Source organism: Marmota monax, unplaced genomic scaffold, assembly GCF_021218885.2.
Source record: "Marmota monax isolate L192 unplaced genomic scaffold, Marmota_monax_Labrador192_F-V1.1 WCK01_AAM20220418_F8-fsc00935, whole genome shotgun sequence".
Lineage (NCBI taxonomy): Eukaryota > Metazoa > Chordata > Mammalia > Rodentia > Sciuridae > Marmota > Marmota monax.
Window position 1 is genome coordinate 100,063 of NW_026692762.1, and position 22,060 is coordinate 122,122.

At 38.0% G+C, this 22,060-nt stretch overlaps 1 protein-coding gene and 1 pseudogene across 1 annotated transcript; one reads left to right on the plus strand and one right to left on the minus strand.

The window, feature by feature from the left end:
* Positions 1-9,578: 9,578 nt before the first annotated feature.
* On the minus strand, positions 9,579-9,677 carry LOC124094174 (U6 spliceosomal RNA; annotated as a pseudogene).
* Positions 9,678-19,449: 9,772 nt separating this feature from the next.
* Positions 19,450-20,390, plus strand: LOC124094172 (olfactory receptor 1468-like). Its single transcript, XM_046446784.2, has one exon. The coding sequence runs from the start codon at positions 19,452-19,454 to the stop codon at positions 20,388-20,390; it is 939 nt and encodes a 312-aa protein (XP_046302740.1). The 5' UTR covers positions 19,450-19,451.
* The last annotated feature ends 1,670 nt before the right edge of the window (positions 20,391-22,060 follow it).

The window sequence follows — 22,060 nt, forward strand, 5'->3', positions numbered from 1 at the left end:
TGGTTATTGCCAAAGGATTTTCCAAGGATTGTATCAGTTCATACACCAACAAGGAGTGTAGGAGAGTCATGGTTTCTCTGCATTCTGTTTTTTTGTGTGTGGTGCTGGGGATTGAACAAGGCAACACTATACCAACTGAGCTATATCCCCAACCCCTCTCTGCATTCTTATCAACAGTTAGTATTGTCTTTTTTATTGTAGCCTTTCTGAGCAAGTTAAATGTTCCCTCATTTCTCTGCCTGGTGACCAGTGTTGCTGAGCACGATTTCATATGTTTATTGGCCATTTAGATAACTTCTTTTGTAAAGTCTGTTAGGTCTCTTGCTTTTTTTCCAATTGAATTACTGGTCTTTTTCTTATTGATTTATGGGATTTTTTTGAAAAGCTGTTCTAGGCACAAACTTTTTGTTAATATTTACTTCAAATATTTTTCTCATATTCCATGGTTTGCTTTTTCACTTTTAATGGTGGCTTTAATGGAGGGAAATTCTTCATTTTATTGTAGTCCATTTTAAAAATCATCAAGTCTTTTCCTCTGTTTTAAGTCATAACCTTTTAGTGAAAGAAGTTTCTGAATGCTTTAGTTTTATTCATGATTGAGGGGGTTTAGAGATTTCTGGTCTTTTATTCTGATTAATTAGTTCCCTTAAATGTGTAGCTTTGTTTTGGTTCCAACCCTAAACCTGGGGTGGGGTGGGAGTGATTGCTAGAATCTCTTTTCTTGGGATCATCAGACTCCATTTTTTGTTTTCCCAGCTCTAAGACTGTTAAAAATCTCCGCTCACTTCTTAGATTCTAAATTACCTTTCTGTAATGGCAGATATCTTAAGGGAGAATGCATCCCCAAATCAGGCTTCATCTTGAACTTTCATGCTGTCCAGATGAGGTTTATATAACTCCTCACTGCTTTGATATGTCTGATGCCTATGCAGGGGATTTTAAACATTTTTTTTAGTACAGCTATTCTACTTCTCAGCTGGTAGTTAGTTGATATGAACCACCTTTTTTCTGCCATGTACTGAAAGTGGAACTCTTGACAGTCTGACAGAAGAATGGATAATTTATGTGCCATTACATTAAGAATTATTAAGTTATTTAATAAGCAGCATCTTGCTCTATCTTGTAAGAAGCCCTGTCCAAGTTCATGTCTTTACTCTGTGACAGGGCATCCATATATGACTAATTGTCATAGACTTTGTCAGCAGTGGGGCCCTGACTCAGGTGAGGAAAGTATAATATTTGGGGTGATTATTTCTAGTTGTTACATTATTTGTTAAAAAATTAAAATTTAGATGAAGTAACAAGTTTTAAAAAATATTTATGTTTTGAGAAACAGGATCGTGAACTTCCAAGACTGATTAGAGGCCGAGTTCATAGGTGTATTGGAAACTATGACCAGAAAAAGAACATTTTCAAATGTGTTTCTGTCAGACCAGCATCAGTTTCTGAACAAAAAACTTTCCAGACATTTGTTGAAATTGTAGATGCTGAGATGAGTTATTATACTAAAGTAATGAATGAAATTTAGATAGTATAAATTAAAGCATTTTCTGATATTGTTTAATTTATTGTTTGTATAGTTATGGAGCTACTGTGTTTCTGTGTTTTACTTCTTGAATTAAAATGTTTAAATCCTTTTAAAAAAGTGGAAATAGTTTTTGAAAGATGGGATGTATTTACTAAAATTCAGTGACCATTTTAGATAAAAATGCCCACTATAATAAAAATAGATGGATACTTTCTCAACATGGGATAATAATATATCTGAGGCAGCCCAAAAGCCAGTGTCTCACTGAAGGGGGATCACTGAAGGCATTGTGACTATCAGTACCATTCTTCTTAAGTACTATTATTAAACATTGTTCTGGAACTGCTGGTTTGTGTGGTTCATTTAATTACTTCATTTTTTAAATTTCAAGAACAGCATTTTATTCTTCTGGTGTATAAAATACGAGGAAAAAGTTAAATCAAGGACTTAAAAGATGCTTGCTTAATATAGTTTTAAACTATAAAATTATTTCTCTGGAGGCAACTAACCTTACATAGTTTCAATCACAGTTCAACAGAGATACCAAGAAACACATCCTGTGTTCCTTTTCCTTGGTATCAATTTATTTCATTTCATTCTATTCCTTCTATTCTGTATCTTATATCACTTTCCTTTCTTCTTTCCCAACCCTCTTTCTGCCTTTTGGACAGGCTATTGCAGTCAGATCCCAGTTGGTGTCTTTCCTTGGTGTGTAGGATAGATGAAGAGATATGGACTAGTGATATCTCCTAAAACGTTTTTTTTTATATTAGTTGTTCAAAACATTACATAGCTCTTGACATATCATATTTCATACATTTGATTCAAGTGGGTTATGAACTCCCATTTTTCCCCTGTATACAGATTGCAGAATCACATCGGTTACACATCCACGTATCTACATACTGCCATACTATTGTCTGTTGTATTCTGCTATCTTTCCTATCCTCTACTATCCCCCCTCCCCTCCCCTCCCATCTTCTCTCTATACCCCATCTACTGTACTTCATTTCTCTCCTTTTTTCCCCCTTTCCCTTTACCTCCTCTTATATGTAATTTTGTATAACGATGAGGGTCTCCTTCCATTTACATGCAATTTCCCTTCTTTCTCCCTTTCCCTCCCACCTCTCGTCCCTGTTTAATCTTAATCTTCTTCTCATGCTCTTCCTCCCTGCTCTGTTCTTAGTTGCTCTCCTTATATCAAAGATGACATTTGGCATTTATTTTTTAGGGATTGGTTAGCTTCACTTAGCATAATCTGCTCTAGTGCCATCCATTTCCCTGCAAATTCCATGATTTTGTCATTTTTTAGTGCTGAGTAGTACTCCATTGTGTATAAATGCCACCTTTTTTTATCCATTCATCTATTGAAGGGCATCTAGGTTGGTTCCACAGTCTAGCTATTGTGAATTGTGCTGCTATGAACATCGATGTAGCAGTATCCCTATAGTCCGCTCTTTTAAGGTCTTTAGGGAATAGTCCAAGAAGGGGAATAGCTGGGTCAAATGGTGGTTCTATTCCCAGCTTTCCCAGGAATCTCCATACTGCTTTCCACATTGGCCGCACCAATTTGCAGTCCCATCAGCAATGAACAAGTGTACCCTTTTCCCCACATCCTCGCCAGCACTTATTGTTGTTTGACTTCATAATGGCTGCCAATCTTACTGGGGTGAGATGGTATCTTAGGGAGGTTTTGATTTGCATTTCTCTGATTGCTAGAGATGGTGAGCATTTTTTCATGTACTTGTTGATTGATTGTATGTCCTCCTCTGAGAAGTGTCTGTTCAGGTCCTTGGCCCATTTGTTGATTGGGTTATTTGTTATCTTATTGTTTAATTTTTTGAGTTCTTTGTATACTCTGGATATTAGGGCTCTATCTGAAGTGTGAGGAGTAAAAATTTGTTCCCATGATGTAGGCTCCCTATTTACCTCTCTTATTGTTTCTCTTGCTGAGAAAAAACTTTTTAGTTTATGTTGTTTGTGTTGATTCTTGATATTAACTCTTGTGCTATGGGTGTCCTATTAAGGAATTTGGAGCCCGACCCCACAATATGTAGATCGGAGCCAACTTTTTCTTCTATCAGACGCAGAGTCTCTGATTTGATATCAAGCTCCTTGATCCATTTTGAGTTAACTTTTGTGCATGGCGAGAGGAGGGGATTCAGTTTCATTTTGTTGCATATGGATTTCCAGTTTTCCCAACACCATTTGTTGAAGATGGTATCCTTCCTCCATTGCATGCTTTTAGCCCCTTTATCAAATATAAGATAGTTTTAACTTTGTGGATTAGTCTCTGTGTCCTCTATTCTGTACCATTGGTCCACCCACCTGTTTTGGTACCAGTACCATGCTGTTTTTGTTACTATTGCTCTGTAGTATAGTTTGAAATCTGGTATCACTATACCGCCTGATTCACACTTCCTGCTTAGAATTGCTTTTGCTATTCTGGGTCTTTTATTTTTCCATATGAATTTCATGATTGCTTTATCTATTTCTATAAGAAATGCCGTTGGGATTTTGATTGGCATTGCATTAAACCTATAGAGAACTTTTGGTAATATCGCCATTTTGATGATGTTAGTTCTGCCTATCCATGAACAGGGTATATTTTTCCATCTTCTAAGATCTTCTTCTATTTCTCTCTTTAGGGTTTTGTAGTTTTCATTGTATAAATCTTTCGCCTCTTTTGTTAGGTTGATTCCCAAGTATTTTTTTTTTTTTTGAGGATATTGTGAATGGAGTGGTTGTCCTCATTTCCATTTCAGAAGATTTGCCGCTGATATACAGGAATGCCTTTGATTTATGTGTGTTGATTTTATATCCTGCCACTTTGCTGAATTCATTTATTAGCTCTAGTAATTTCTTTGTAGACACTTTTGGGTCTGTTAGGTATAGAATCATGTCATCCCCAAATAGTGATAATTAAAGTTCGTCTTTTCTTATCTTTATGCCTTTAATTTCTTTTGTCTGTCTAATTGCTCTGGCTAGTATTTCGAGAACTAAATTGAATAGAAGTGGTGAGAGAGGGCATCCCTGTGTTGTTCCAGATTTTAGAGGGAATGCCTTCAGTTTTTCTCCATTTAGAATGATGCTAGCCTGAGGCTTAGCATATGTAGCTTTTACAATGTTGAGGTAAGTTCCTGTTATCCCTAGTTTTTCTAATGTTGTGAACATAAGGGGATGCTTTGTCAAATGCTTTCTCTGCCTCTATTGAGATGATCATGTGGTTCTTATCGTTAAGTCTATTGATGTGGTGAATAACATTTATTGATTTCCGTATATTGAACCAGCCTTGCATCCCATTGATGAATCCTATTTGATCTTGGTGTACAATTTTTTTGATATGCTTTTGTATTCGATTCGCCAGAATTTTATTGAGGATTTTTGCATCTAAGTTCATTAGTGATATTGGTCTGTAGTTTTCTTTCTTTGAAGTGTCTTTGTCTGGTTTCGGGATCAGGGTCATGTTGGCCTCATAGAATGAATTTGGAAGAGCTCCTTCTTTTTTTATTTCTTGAAATAACTTGAAAAGTATTGGTATTAATTCTTCTTTGAAGGTTTTGTAAAACTCTGCTGTATACCCATCCGGTCCAGGGCTTTTCTTGGTTCGTAGTCTTTTGATGGCTTCTTGTATTTCCTCCTTTGTTATTGGTCTGTTTAAATTGTGTGTATCTTTCTGACTCAATCTGGGCAAATCATATGAGTTATGAAATTTATCCATATCTTCACTATCTTCTATTTTATTGGAATATAGGATTTCAAAATAATTTCTAATTATCTTCTGTATTTCTGTAGTGTCTGTTGTGATATTGCCTTTTTCATCCCGTATGTTAGTAATTTGAGTTCTCTCTCTTCTTCTCTTCATTAGCATGGCTAAGGGTCTGTCAATCTTATCTATTTTTTCGAAGAACCAACTTTTAGTTTTATCAATTTTTCAATGGTTTTTTTGGTTTCAATTTCATTGATTTCCGCTCTGATTTTAATTATTTCTTGCCTTCTACTACATTTGCTGTTGTTTTGCTCTTCCTTTTCTAGGGTTTTGAGATGAAGTGTGAGCTCATTTATTTGTTGGTTTTTCCTTTTTTTGAGGAATGACCTCCAGGCAGTGAATTTCCCTCTTAAAACTGCTTTCATTGTGTCCCATAGATTCCGATATATTGTGTCTGTATTTTCATTTATCTGTAAGAATTTTTTGATTTCCTCCTTTATGTCTTCTGTAACCCATTGATCATTCAGTAACATATTGTTCATTTTCCAGGTGATGCAGGATTTTTCCTTTCTTCTTTTATCATTGATTTCCAGTTTCATTCCATTATGATCAGATAAGATGCATGGTATTATCTCCACACCTTTGTATTTACTAAGGGTTGCCCTATGGCATAATATATAGTCTATATTTGAGAAGGATCCGTGTGCTGCTGAGAAGAACGTGTATCCACTTGATGATGGTTGATATATTCTATATATGTCGGTTAAGTCTAGGTTATTGATTGTGTTATTGAGTTGTATAGTTTCTTTATTCAACTTTTGTCTGGAGGATCTGTCCAATGGAGAGAGCGGCTCGTTGAAGTCACCCATAATTATTGTGTTGTGGTCTATTTGACTCTTGAACTTGAGGAGAGTTTGTTTTATGAACGTTGTAGCACCATTATTTGGTGCATACATATTGATAATTGTTATGTCTTGTTGGTGAATGGTTCCTTTTAACAGTATATAGTGTCCTTCTTTATCCTTTTTGATTAAATTAGGTTTGAAGTTGATTTTATTCGATATGAGTATGGCCACTCCCTCTTGCTTCCGAGGACCATATGAGTGGTATTATTTTTCCCAACCTTTCACCTTCAGCCTGTGTATGTCTTTTCCTATCATATGAGTCTCCTGAAGGCAGCATATTGTTGGATCTGTTTTTTTAATCCAGGTTACTAGCCTATGTCTCTTGATTGGTGAGTTTAAACCATTAATGTTTAGGGTTACTATTGATATATGGTTTGTACTTCCAGTCATGCTTATTTATTTATTTATTTTAATTTGGCTAGGTTTTCTTCTTTGGTTATTTTTTTCCCCCTTTACTGAGTTACCTCCCACTGTTTGTTTTGGGTGCTGTTTTTCAATTCCTCTTCTTGTAGTGTTTTGCTCAAAATGCCTTGCAGTGCTGGTTTTCTGGCTGCGAATGTTTTAAACTTTTGTTTGTCGTGAAATATTTTAATTTCATTGTCAAACCTGAAGCTTAATTTTGCTGGATACAGTATTCTTGGTTGGAATCCATTATTTTTCAGCGTTTGAAATACATTGTTCCAGGATCTTCTTGCTTTCAGCGTCTGTGATGAAAAATCAGCCGTTAACCTAATTGGTTTACCCCTGAATATAATCTACCTCCTTTCTCTCGTAGCTTTTAATATTCTGTCCTTGTTCGGTATGTTGGATATCTTCATAATTATGTGTCTTGGAGTTGGTCTATTACGGTTTTGTATGTTTGGGGTCCTGTAGGCTTCCAGGATTTGGCAATCCATTCCATCTTTCATATCTGGAAAGTTTTCTAAGATTATTTCATTCAACAGATTGTTCATTCCTTTGGTTTGAACCTCTATACCTTCTTCTATCCCAGTGACTCTCAAGTTTGGTTTTTTTATGATATCCCATATCTCTTGGATGCCTTGCTCGTGATTTCTTACCATCCTTTCTGCATTGACTATATTCTTTTCGAGTTGATAAACTTTGTCTTCATTATCTGATGTTCTGACTTCTATTTGATCTAGTCTATTTGTAATATTCTCGTTTGAGTTTTTAGTTTGGTTTATGGTTTCCTGCATTTCTAGGATTACTGTTTGATTTTTTTTTAAAATTTCTATCTCCTGGTAGAGTTCATTTTTTGCTATTTGAATTTGCTTATGCAGTTCATTTTCAAAGTATTCTTTCATTGTTTGGCTTGCTGTCTAATGACTTCTCTAAGATTCCATTCCATCTGAGTCAGGTATGCCTTAAGTTCTTTCTCTGTCCATTTTTCTGATGCCTGTAGGTTCTCCTGTAAATTTAAGTTGTCCTGCATTGTTTGTAATCCTTTTTTTCCCTTGGTTTTTCATGGTGCTCACGTTACTTTCCAACTCTGTTTGACTGCTGTGTTTCTGTTTTCTCCTATAAATTTGTTTTGGTTTTTATAGCTCCAAGATCTCTCCTTTGTGTTGGGAGACAGTGTTTAGAGATGTTGGATTTAATTGTGATTTAAGGTAAATTCATTAGTTTCATTAAAGGCCTACAGATTTTGATGGCCTATAGAGAATTGAGGTTTGAACTTAGGATTTTATGTAAGGTCGGGCGATTTGATAGTATGGAGGTTAGTATATGTTAGCTTCTTTGGGGGGTTGCTCAAATGCAGGCAGATATTAACAAGAGAATCGACAGGAGTATTTGGGGGTAATTAAGGGCTTAGGCGGACTATAGACCGACTCGTAGTATTCATCTATTTGCATTTAGTAAATTATATGTAATCGGAGTGGTCATGCTTAAGAGGAAAGATAGGGAACAGGTAAGGAAGCAAACAGAGAAAGAGAGAGGGAGAAAAGAAAGAAAGAGAAAAAAAGAAATGATAAAAATAAAATACAGTAAAATAAAAATTACAATTAAAAAAATTAATTAAAAAATTAAATTTAAAAAATTAAAAAAAAATTTTTTAAACAAGGGCACTGTTAGGCTTCTGTTTTCTTCACTTCCAGTAGGTGGTGCTGTACCTTCCGGGCCAAGATTTTGCCTTCCGGCTGTAGGAAACAATCCGTGTGAGGCCGCTCCCACCTCCCCCACCTGGTGTCTCTCCAAACCTGTTAGCTTAGGTTTATTCCTGGTCTCTAGTCTCCTCGCTTCTCCTGCCAGACAGGCCTTCCCCAGTGTGATACCTCTCTGCAGTTCAAGCTACACTCTGGGCCTGCAGTTTCCTGGATGTGGAGCAAGGCTATTGGGAACCGGCCCCCTGTTGTTTTGATTCCCTCCGATAGCCACTCTTCCGAGAGCTGGCGAGACACGTTTCATTTTCGCTGCTGGTGGGAGTTGGAGGTCAGGTGCCTTTACCTTTCCCCACGCCTCTATTCATGCTCACTCTGTTAATCACGCCCCTGGAAAGCCAGGGAGAGATTTTATGCAATTTCCCCGCTGTATGGGAGATGGGCTAAATGTCACACACCTGTTCTATCACTGAACTTGCTTCGATCTGTCGGAAACTGGCGATGGTGACGTCAGCTCTCTAAGATGGTGGCCGCTGGCTTCCTCAGTGGGCTGTCCGGTGTGAAGGACAGAACTGGACGGCTTCCTTCTCCTGTTTCAATCCCAGAACTCAGCCCGGAGCACAGTGAGGGCACAGCCGGCAGGACCCCACAGAATCAGCAGCACTGTTCCTCTGCGTTGCTGGCACGCCGTTTCTCAGTGTGCCGCAGTCTCTAGCAGCGGGGCGGGCCGTCGATCAATCAGCCTGAATCTCTGTGCGCACGGTTCAGTCGCGATTGAGCCCCAGTAACCGATCCTCGGGTAATGGAAACCCTTCCTCTAGGTTTTGGTGCACCCCAATTTTGCTGGAAATTCCTAACAAGATAGCTTTTGGCCGTTCTAACTCGTTATTCACCTGCGCAGTGACGCGGTACACGGCGGTGATGCACTCTATTTGCCGCCATCTCCCCCAGTCTGAATCTGAATGTATTAATGCGTCTCTCTGTCCCCGTGATTGAGGAGGTACTGAAAGTGCTGCCTCCCCACCTGCCGCCATATTGGGTCTCCCCTAAAATGTTTTAACAACAAGTAACAAGGTACAAACTCTAGTGCTAGGTATTTGAGTTCTTTCCCACTAGTTACAATCTTCAGCTGTACTAACCTGCCTGCCGTTTCTCATTCTTAAATGCTTCTTTTTAAAATTTGTTTTAATTAGTTACACATGACAGTACAATGATCTTTACATATCATACATTTGAATCAGATGGGATATAATTTCTCATTTTTCTTGAAATGCTTCTTTTTCTTCCTTAAAACACAAACCTGTTTTTATATGTTAATGACATGTTTGTCTCTTAAGAAAGATATGGAACGCTTCATGCATTTTATCTTGGTGCGGAGGCTATGCTTATCTTCTCTTTATCATTTGGATTTTAGTACATTTGGATTTAAAGCACTACTTCAAATATTTATGAGAATCTACTCTATGTCCAATATTTTTTCAAGTTTGCTTGGAACAAAGTACTAAACAGAATAACAAAAATTAAGAGTACTAGAAAAGTCATTGTAGTCTCTTATTATAGATTATGACATGTACTTTGAACCAGAAACCCACATATGGTGCTGTTTTTCCCATAGACATGATTCACAGTTCTGGGAATCAAAGGGATGATAACAGGATGTCTTTCATTATTAAGCCAAATAACACACTCACAGAATTTTTGCTTCCCACCACTACAGTTTGGGGCTTTGTTGGTTTAGAGATTATAGATTTTACTTTCTTTCATAGCCTGTTAATGCCCTTCCCCCCAATTTTTTTTTTAAAAAGCAGAAATGTGATTGACATCATTATCCAAAGTACATGTCTGAAGACAGGAATGGGTATCAACATATTTTATATACAACCAGATATATGAAAAATTGTGCTATATATATTTAATAAGAATTGTAATGCATTCCTCAGTCATTTGTTTTTTAAAAAATCAATAAAGAGACTTGAGACAAAGTCTTAAGTGCAAGTTTGAGGATTGTATCTCATTGTGAGAAGTGAGAAATATAGGAATATTAAATAGCGAAGACGATATACCCAATACTAGGAAGGCTTGATGACTTGGCTCCATTAAGAGTGACTGAAGCCTGTATTCATCAGCATTTAGCACCTGTAAGAATTGATATTAACTCCTCTGCACTTACCAGTTCTGCATGTGTGAGAGTTGAGCTGTTTTTTTCCATGATATTCCCTCCATGGAATCAGAGGGACCTAATGGCAGGACATAAGGAGCATATGGAACATGTCTGAGGTAATGCTGTCAAACTAACTACACAGGCTAGTGGTTGAAATCTGTGCAGAACTGCTTATTGCAGCCATGTCTTAAGTAAAAGATGATGGCTGAAAGAATTTGAAGTGGTACACAAGAAGTGTCTGCTATAATTCACAAGGAAGGAATGCTTCTACCAAGAATTCTTTAGTGGTTTCATTCTGTCAGTTAGCAATTTAGGGTTCTTTATGTCACTGAACAACAGACAAATAAGAGAGTTAGTATATTGCCTGCGGCAATCCAATCCCAGTTAATAAAGGAAATTTGCCTTTTTCTACATAATGAGGAAAGGAAGAGACCATTCTGATATCCAGGAGATTCTGGGGGAGGGTGTCAAAAGTAAACGTTAATGGGAAATTATTATAGTAACCCAATAAAGGGGGAAAAATACTGGGGATTCAGATTCCCTAGGAATGAAGGTTGAATGTAGCCAAAGTTATGAAAAAGGAAACATGGAAGAGGTTTTGAAGAAGGAGTTATAAATATCAATTATAGTTTCATGATCAATTGCAGGGTAAGGAAAAACTGGCTGCAAAATAATCTGACAGAGACTGGTTGGGAGCATGGTGGTGATGGGTGCTATTAAAATTTTCCTAAAGAGGTAAGGAGCTAGAATTAACTTAGTGGGATGCAAATTTGGATTTTCTTTTCTATTTTGGCCTGAGGAAAAATGGAACAAGATCTGTGAGAGTCCATCTTTTATCCCTGTCCTTCCTATATATCTACATGTCGTTGGGTTGTTGAATTCTAATCCCTGTAAAGAAGGCTTATTTCTCTCCTGTAGTGTGGTTATGAGGAGTTCAGTTGTAGTGAGAGATTCTTTTACTCTTGAAAAATTCTCGAAATATGTGTCTTTCATGGTGTTATTCAACTCAGAGATTACTTATAGCTTCTTGTCCAAAGGGTAAAACATCAACTCTTATACTCCTGAGATATTCACAGTCTGGCTTTTGCTTAATTTATGGTTTCTTCAAATACTATTCTTTATCTCCCAAAATATAGACTGCAGTTATACAAGACTACTCCACTCCTTAGGCCGGCAGTGAGAAAGCATGCGTCATGGAGCTTTTCTCCATCCCCACCTTTCCCCAAAGTATAGTCAGGTGTGATCAGTGGCTGTAATCAGTCAAAAATACAAGACTCTGAGAAAACTTGTCCTAGGGAGGTACTGCATAATTATTTTGTTTTTAATGAGTTCCTCCAGGATGTGGACTCCTCTGGGATACAGAGCCCCTTAGGCCCAGGGATAAGTACATTGAGAAATGAAAGCAGGTGCGGGACAGACATGGGTGATGACTACAGAGGCTGTGACTTCATAGCCCATAATGAATGAAGGGGAGCAATATCTTGGCTCTGGGCCCTAGAGTCATCCTCAGACACTCTGGGTAAGTAGTCAGGAGGGTGAATGAGCTGGTGTCTTAGTGTCTGTCTGCCTGAGGCTCTTGATTCCCCAAGTTGTATGATATTCAGGATACTTTTCTTGTTTTAAAGATTAAAGAAGTTGATTATTGGGAGAAATGTGCGTGGCAGGGTCTCCACCCTCACTCTCTGCAACTCCCTTCAACCTTTCTAGTTGTGTATACATAGTGAGATTACAACTAGCAGGGCAAAGGTTTTTTAAATCTTATTTAAAAGAAGTGTGCACTTGTGCTATTTCAAACTAATATGAATTCTGATAAAGAGGTGGCTTCACAGATCAGTTGGCGAGTTCTCTTTTAAGTCAGATTTAAAAATCCAAAAATCCTTGAATATTTTAGTATAAGTCTATCTCACTTGATATAAATAACACACAACCCAAGAACTGGATTTGCAACACAATAAGATGATTTTGTGTATTTCCAAAGGGGTCACCTTTTGGTTTCTTCCAGTGAGTGACTCCCCTGTTTTGTTCACTAAGTGACTTCAAGTTTTCAGAAGTATGTGCACAGCATAAACCAAAGTACACTTGCGTTTTTATTAAAGGTGTCCCCAAAGCTTTTCAGTCATCACTCTTATCATTTTTCACAGCTGTCTTTTTTTATATTTATATATATGTAAAAATATTATATATTTATAGTATATTAGTAAAATATGTTAGTATATATTAGTAAAATTATATATGTATTAGTATACATATTCATATAGTATTAGTATACATTAGTATACATATACATATTAGTAAAAATATATTTTTACACACACACACACATATATATATATATTATATAAATTAAAATATGTGTATATTTTAGTTGTAGGTGGACACAATACCTTCATTATTTATTTATTTTTATGTGGTGCTGAGGATTGAACCCAGTGCCTCACAGATGCTAGGCAAGTGCTTTACCATTGAGCAACAACCTCAGCCCCACACAACTATTTTCTTAAAGGAAAAAGTAAAACAAAATTCTCCTTCATCCATCAACATTGTCGACCATTCAACAGTAAATTCTTACCAGTAAGATTTTAAACACACTGGGCTCAGAGCCTGTGGGATTCCTGAAGCATAAGAGGCCTCACATCATTTTCCAGGGTAGATTTGTAAAAACAAAAGCAAGATAAAGTCCACAGTTGACTTAAACTGTATGATCCAGATATAAACAGGACCCTGCCCCAACTACAGGAGATATGAAACCAGGGTTGCTGGCACATGGAATCAAGAACCACCTTCTGTGTGTAGAGTACAAGGTAACCTGCTGTAAGCATCTTCCAGCTTCCTTGCAAAATAGCCAGCAAGAGCCAGGAACCAAGAGCCAAATAGGGAAACGGGGGGGGGGGGTCACAAACTGGCCGTCAACAAAGAGGGCTAAGCATTCGAGATGCTGAGAAGTAGGGAGAGTAGCTTGTTCTTTCCCACCCATGATAGTGATGACATGGGAGTTAGTGGCTCCAAGCACTTAGAATGGGCAAAGCTATTCCAAGTCCTTTCATGAACATGTACTCCTAATTCCTGTCACAGTTCCACGATAGTGATTATGATATGTCTTGAACACTCTTTAAGAACTGAGAACCCCAAAGATGGTTGTGTGTGTGTGTGTGCGTGTGTGTTTAGGTTATATCCATTGATATTTACATGGTGATCTGGCCACCACTGCCCCAGATCTGAAAGCACCCAGCTCACAGGCACCGAGGGCCAGAGCCAGAGCCAAGTGCAGGAGCTGCGCTGCTGACAGGTGAGGCCCTAGCCTCAGACCATGGCTACTTCTCACAATGCCCTTGAACAGAAAGTTTGCAGACTCTTCCTGAGCACAGCCACTACCCTCCCTTCCTGCTCTTCCCATTCTTCTCTTCAGGATACTTCTTCAGGTATGATAAATTCCTGTTTTCCATCAATTTTCCATGTTGTAAAAATATTCTGACTAAATTTTCCCACTTAACAATTTTTTTTTATTAATGATAGCATTCGTTAGTATTACTATGCAGTGTATTCTCTCAAGATTGTATCATTTAGCATACTGATGTGTCTATGAGGTAGGCATTTACAAAAGTTCTTTATCTTTGTCTGTATAATTGAATTATTCAAGGAGCTTTAAAAATGCCATAGTCCCCCTCAGAGAGATTTTGATCACATTTGATGGGGGATGGCAAAGAAATTGGTACTTTAAAAATAAATATTAACAATCCACAATAAAAAATTAAAAATTTACTTTAGTGTTAATTAAATCTTACATGAAAAAAATAAAAATGTTTGATGTTATTACTCAAAGTATAGTCTGTAGATCAGTAGAGTTAGCACCACCAAATGTGAAATTTTATCTTTTAAAATGTTGAATTTTAAGCAAGTCCCACACTAAAACTTTTAAATCCAAACCAAAATTTAACAACCATGTGCTTCATATGTTAGATTGCCATTTTGGAAGCACTATCTTTTGTGAGTCTTATATACAGTCTAGACTCAGAACTACAAATGTAGAGGTGAGAAAGATGAGAGGTGGCATTATGGGAGCAATAAAATGCTTATGACCAATCAGTGGCACCATCTGAGAGTGGTTCTGTACTTTGTGATTCCCAATTAAGACCCCTGAAGCCAAAGATGCATCCCACTCATTTTCCAGGGAAGCCACATTCTGAGGAATTATGTGTATAAAATTTCATTGATCACTTTCCTATCTGAAATACCTGTATATTATGGCAGATGTAAAAACCATTAATGTGACTACGTTAGACATCATCAGCAGGGTGAAAATTCCAGCAATTGGATTCAGTATGTCTGTTTAGGGAAGGAACTTCCCATGTACCTTAATGTCCCCCTTCATTTTCCTTATCTGTGAGGTACTCTGAGTATGGATATCTGGAGAGGAACTGGAGTGAGGTCTCAAAGGTAGAAAATATCTTCATTACTTTAATTCGCCCTAAATTACTAAACCTCTCTATTGGATTAACATTTTTCACACCGATATCAATGAGTCATGTGAATAACAACACAAGAAGCAAAATGTCAGTGTGGTCAGGATAAAGACTAATGTGATTGAGTTATCTAATATTCTCCATGGATCTTAAGTCATGTATTCTGTAATAAATGGTCAAAATCTAATGTACACAGTTCAAGCTAGTGAGTTCTTCTGGGAGGATGTAGGTAGGAGTAGTGATTCTAACCTCAAAGGGAATTTGTTGCCTTTGAACTTTTCCTGATTTTATTATTTATTATAAGCTTACAATCAAAATAGTATTTTAATGGATTCTTTTTAGTTATACATATATTAGGGTTCATTTTTGATATAATTACAAAAGCTTGGAATATAATTTGCCCTAATTGAGTCCCCAGTGCTTTCGTTTTTCTTCACCACTCTGACCCCTGTTCCCTTCCTATAAAGGAAACAAAAGGAAATGTTCAATGTGCAAGGCTGAATGGCAGAATGCCGCTTGTCCAAGCTGCCAGCTTTATTTATATCAATAGGTTACATTAGGTCACTGGCATCAGTAGTATATTATTGTTCATTATGTCATTAGGCAGGTTACAGAGTTAGCAACATTATGCAGCTTATTCCTCAGTTACATACTATAGTTGCAATGTTAGGAGCTTTGTGGAGCTCTCAAGAAAATTCATTGTTTAAAGTTACTGTTATGTGGACAGGTTCAGGTGCAGCAGAGCTTGGTGAAACATTGTGGTTGTTTAAAAGAGAGTTTCTTTATTTCTAGGAGCTGTGTGCCTGAGATCAAGGGTGAGGCTGATAAGACTCTAATATAGAGCCTTCTCATGCAGAGCATTGCTACAACAGCCAGGCATTTCCTAGCAGCCAGGCATTCAGTGCCATTGCACAGAAACTTCCTTAGCCATCAAGCATGCCACAGTCATGAAGCTGTCATCAGAGACCCTAATCCCAAACACAGAACTCTTACACCTTCCTTCTACTCTAATGATTTCTCTGCTATTAACATATAGTTGTTTGTTTTTCTTTTACATTTTTTTAGTCATAGATAGACACAATATTTTTATTTATTTATTTTTATGTGGTGCTGAGGATTGAACCCAGTGCCTTACACTTGGGAGGCAAGCACTCTACCACTGAGCCACACCCCTAGCCCTAATTGCTTGATTTTTAAATTAGTGCTTTGTGGATATACATAATGGTTAGATACACTGTGGTATATTCACATATGTACATAGGAAAGTTAGGTCAGATTCATTACAAAGCTTCTGTGAATTTTGCTGAATGTATATCTCAGCCTTAAGGACAGCCAACAAATATTCATGAAACACTGGCCATATTCTGGTACCATGCCTTATATTGGCTCTGTTGCTGTCATGAATGTAGACATGGTCTTTCCTGCATGGAGTTTATGCTCTGGTGGGAAGTCAGCTAAAAATAAGAGTTTGATGAGTAGGATAAGTGTGGTGGGGGGAGGTGAAAATAATTTTTCAGAAAGGAGTTTTAATTCATTATAAATTTTCATCAGTTTGCAAAGCCGAGGGAGAAAGAAACACTTCAGGAATGTATACAAGAGTATGGATGCAGAAGGAGCTAAGAGCTGCATCCTCCTAGAAGGAAGAGAAAACATTTTCCTAGTAAACTGCAGCATAACTTGGACCTTCAATAGGGGGAGTCTCCTCAGGGATATGTGCTATTTGGGGGGAACCAGAAGGCCTCTGGGAGGGACTAACCTGTGTTGAGTGGAGATGTCCCATCAGAGCCACCTACGGCATACAAGAACCCTCCCAACACGGCCACGGCCACGCCGAGTCTTCTGGTACTCATTGACGCTACCCGAGTCCACTTGTTCTCCTTTGGGTCATACCTATGGTGACAGAGACCAGGATGCTTTTTTCAATATCTATTGTATTATTGCCCTTTGCCATATCATGAAGTTCTATTTTGTTTTTTGAGCTCATACAGACCTAGGTTAATGTTTTGCTGATCAGTTCTATTTTTTGACTATAGAGTTTTTAAACATTGCAATGGAGATTTCACCTGTAAAAAGTTATAAGGCCTTTTACTATAATGTTATGTGTTGTATGTATTATATTATGTGTGCACACTTGTGTTTTGTGTTATATGTTTGAATGTACGTATGTCCATATATCATATAAGATGAGCGCTCATGATAAAATGGATCCAAATATTTTTTTTTCACGTGATTTATATGGTTTAATTTAAATTGGGTAAACAACTGTTGAGGATTGTTTTAATATGTAAACAAAAAAGAAGGTTAACAGATCTGTTTGTTTACTTTCACCTTTCCTTTTCATTATATTTAATAATTCTCTTAAAGATAATGTAAATTGTTAAGAAAATTGTTTTCTTTTAGTGCCTTCTGTAGTGTTACATAATTTTTTCTTTAGCCATTATTGCCAGAATTCCTATCTTCATCCCAGTGCCGGTGAAGACAATGTAAATTGTTAAGAAAATTGTTTTCTTTTAGTGCCTTCTGGAATGTTACATAATTGTTTCTTTAGCCATTATTGCCAGAATTCCTATCTTCATCCCAGTGCTGGTGAAGTCAAAGATAAAACCAATCTACAGCTTCTACAATAGCCATCACCGAACTGCTTGCAGAACTTGCCTGGACACATTGTGAGCTCACCTGTATGCATTGTGAACTATCTGTTGGTGCAGCGACTTGTGGTAGTGTTGGGGTATTTTTGCTGATGATGTCACCGGTGGTACAATTTTTCAAAGGAGCCCTCAATTGGCTTAATGTCATGGCATTGTGCATCCTCCTCTACTAGTGATGGTCTAAAATTTGGGGGCCAACAGAGGGGAGGCAAAGAACCTCACCCCCCCACAGGTGCAAAGGCCTATCCACAAGTATGGCTGTATGCTGGACCGGTAGTCAGTGACGGGTATGATCCAATTGCAGTGGTACCAACCTAAGACAGGAGGCTGACGCCTAGAGGTCAGTTCATCTGATGACGGGTAAGGACCATATGTTGAATTGGACTGCCTAACAGGCACGGTCCCTAAGCCACATGCTTGTTGTTTAAACAGAGAGGGGGAGATGTTGAGAGCCACAGCCAAAGGGGCCCCAGCAAACTTCCAGCTGCCAGCAAACTTCCAGCTGCTGGCTGATGATTGGCTCACAGCGGCCCCAGCAACATCTAGCTGATTGGCTCCTCGGCCCCAGCAACATCTAGCTGATTGGCTCCTCTGCGGTGATGCTCATTGGGCTGTTTCCCTGCCCTTTCAGACCACGGAGCTGCTCATTGGGGGACTTTTTTGGCTCCGCCCACGTGACCCAGCCAATCGGCCTCAAGAGCAGGAGGATTGTGGGAGGTGGGGAGAAGCTTGTGTGGGAGAGAGAGGCTTGTGGAAAGCCGGTGGTGGCAGTTGAGGCTCTGAGGGTTTTTCCTGAGAGACTATTTTGTTTGTCATGTGTGGTTCTAAAAATAAAGTTAGTTTCTTTTGACAAGTGGCTCCTGATTGTGCCCAGCCAGACTGCGGCATTTGGTGGCCCGTACGGGGAACGAACCCGCGACCTTGGCGTTATCAGCACCAAGGTTTGCTGGCAGCTGGAAGTTTGCTGGGGCCCCTTTGGCTGTGGCTCTCAACAGATAAGAGTGGGATGAAAGTGGGATGAGTTTTGAGGGAGAGAGAGCATGGAAGCAGGGAGATGAAACAATAGGCTGTTCTAAAGTCCAGACAAAGTATGTCCTCAGCCCAGTCCAGATGTGGCAGTTGGGATAAAAGGTAAATGAATTAGAGAATTAAGTGATATGCCGACTGCCTGGTCCAGCTTGTGGCACTTGGGATAGAGTAGATGAATTAGAGAATGAAGTGGCAGAATCTATAGGGCTTGCTAGGTGAGCTGTTGATGGAGAGGGAAATGAACAGATACAATACAGCTTTTGGGTGTCTGACTTGAGCCTGGATTCCTTTTATTGAGGTATGAGAGACTGGAGGAGTGGAAAGGGAGAGGGTAGAGTGCATCATGAGTTTCATTTTGGATCTGTTGAGCTGCAGATGGTTGTGGTATACCCATGGGAAGCTAATCAGTAAGCTGTTGGTGACAGGGAACTGAAGGTGATAGAGCTGTTCATCATCTGTTTAGATGGCAATCAATGCCATGAGATTAGGTGAGCATGTAAAGGTCTGTATCTACAGAATTATAAGAGAAGAGTATTTAGGGAAGAGCTCAGAAACAATGATATGCAAGACACTGTCAGAGAAGAAAGCAATCATAATTGTTGATAATAAATGTCCATGGAATATCAGAAGAACCAATATTATCACACAGAATCTAGTAGATGAGATTATATCAGAAGGGAGAGAAGAGTCAGCATTGTTACGTTCAATGATAAGTGAGGAACCTAAGTCTGAGAGATGGCTTGGATTGAATGGTGTGTCATAATCTCATTGTAGATGTGGTTTTGAATACTGAGTGCATGATCAATGAGATCAAATATGCAAAGAGACTGCACATCATAGAAATACGTTTGCTTATTATTTATATTTTAAAAGAACCCTATTATTTTCTCTTAAAGATACTGGAGATAGAGCATGATAGGAAGAAACCAATCTATCATCTCAGAATTCCTCCTCCTGGGCCTGCCCATCCAGCCAGAACACCAAAACCTATTCTATGCCTTATTCCTGGCCATGTATCTTACTACTGTCCTTGGGAATCTCATCATTATTGTCCTCATTTACCTGAACTCCCATCTCCACACTCCCATGTATTTGTTTCTCAGCAACTTGTCCTTCTCTGACCTCTGCTTTTCCTCTGTTACAATGCCCAAATTGCTACAGAACATGCAGAGTCAAGTTCCATCCATTCCCTATGCAGGCTGCCTGACCCAAATGTACTTCTTTCTGATTTCTGGAGACCTGGAGAGCTTCCTTCTAGTGGCCATGGCCTATGACCGCTATGTGGCCATCTGCTTTCCCCTACATTACACCACCATCATGGGCCCCAAGCTCTGTCTCTCCCTGGTGGTACTGTCCTGGGTGCTGACCGTGTTCCATGCCATGCTCCATACCCTGCTTATGGCCAGATTGTGTTTCTGTGCAGAGAATGTGATTCCCCATTTTTTCTGTGATATGTCTGCCCTTCTGAAGCTGTCCTGCTCCGACACTCATGTCAATGAGTTGGTGATATTCATCACAGCAGGCCTCATTCTTCTCATTCCATTTGTCCTCATTCTTCTTTCCTATGGGCGCATCGTGTCCTCCATTCTCAAGGTCCCTTCTGCTCGAGGTATCCATAAGGCCTTCTCCACCTGTGGCTCCCACTTGACTGTGGTGTTGCTGTTCTATGGGACGGTCATTGGACTCTATTTATGTCCATCAACTAATAACTCTACTGTGAAAGATACTGTCATGGCTTTGATGTACACGGTGGTGACTCCCATGCTGAACCCCTTCATCTACAGCTTGAGGAACAGAGACATGAAGGTAGCGATGGGAAGAATCTTTAAGAAAATTCCCTTTAGCTTATGATGGTAATGCTTGGGAACATTGCATCATTTTCTGTTGCAAATGAAGATATTGATATATTGATATTGATATTTGAATGTTATTCCAGACCTTTCTTCCTATAAGTTACTATTTAAACATAATACAGCATAATTATCCAGTAAATAAGACAAGTATAGTTGATGTGTATTTTATATAAAAGGTTCTCAGAATCTTCTAGTAAGACTTTTCTATTTGTTAAATCTAGCTGAGGGTAAGGAGGCATAAGGTAAAAAAACCTTTTAATTGAAATTTCTCTCTGTAACTGTTAAGCCACTAATTAACTTGTGTTGTTTTTTATAAGCACTGTCTTGAAAAGCCATATCGGTTATAAGCCATATTTGCTTCAAATGATATTCTCTCCTTTCATGCTAATACTAAATCTCAATATGTGTACTATTCCTTATTTTAAATTTGACTTTCATTATTGAATAAAAAATTTCTTTCTTTCTTTCTTAGAAGTGTTCACATCCTTGTTTCTCTTAATCTTTTTAAAAAAGCTTCCTTATTTTCATGCCTTTTTTAACCTGATCTTAACCTTAAGTGAACTTTCAGTTTGCTCTGTTATAATAGTTTTGTTTGAATTTATCTGAGAACTCTGTAATGTCTGGGATCCTGAACATCATTCCTTCAAGCATGGAAGGAATATTTGAAGAATGTTTAAGAAATTCAGAGTTTGCTTATCAACCTCACTCTTTGATGATCTCTTTTTCCTCCTTGGTATTTTAAAAATCTATCATTAAACTTTACATCTGTCATGTTATTTTACTATTGTGAAGATTTAAGCATGGAAAGGAAACTATTACTGTTAAAGACTGAAAAATGTGGAATTTGAACTTGCCAAGGTTCCAGTGTGGCAATGAATTATCCAGTTTTAATTTGTTATTTAATACTGATTACTGACTTATTTTAATATTCTCAACGTGTTGCTAAAGCTACGCTAATTGCTATAATGGATAGGCTCTCAAAATTCAGTTAGTACTGAAAAGTGGGAGGCACATGTTTCATGCTATCCAGCTGATGAAGGCACTGTCATCTTCAACATATGGTTTCCATATTCAATTAAAAAAAGATAATGGGTAGAGGATTACGTAGAAGAGTTTTATAAGCCAAGCCTAGAAGTTGCATATATCATTCTGATCTACATTTTTCTCTTCAGAATTCAGCCATATTCCTCAACTGAGATGCAGTTTTGGGAGGTAGTGAGAGATTTTTTTTTCACCTGAATTCTATTCAGAGAGTCAAGATTTTTTATGGTCCATTTTTTTCCCATTAAAAAATAATAATTATACAGAATAGGGGGATTCTTTGTGGAACATTTGTATAAGCACATAACAAAATTTGATCAGTTTTATTCCCCAGCATAGCCTCTTCCCTTCTCTTTTTCCATCTCTCTGATTTTTTCCCTCTAGCCTAGTAATGTCCCTTGTATTTTCATGATGTCCTTTCTTTTTTTATGTAAAAAATGAGGTCAAATACTAAAAAGAGACTTTTTAATTTATATATGACAACAGAATGCATTACTATTCCTATTACATATACAGAGCACAATTTTTCGTATCTCTGGTTATATACACAGTATATTCACACCAATTTGTGTCTTCATACATGTACTTTGGATAGTAATGATCATCACATTTCACCATCATTAATTA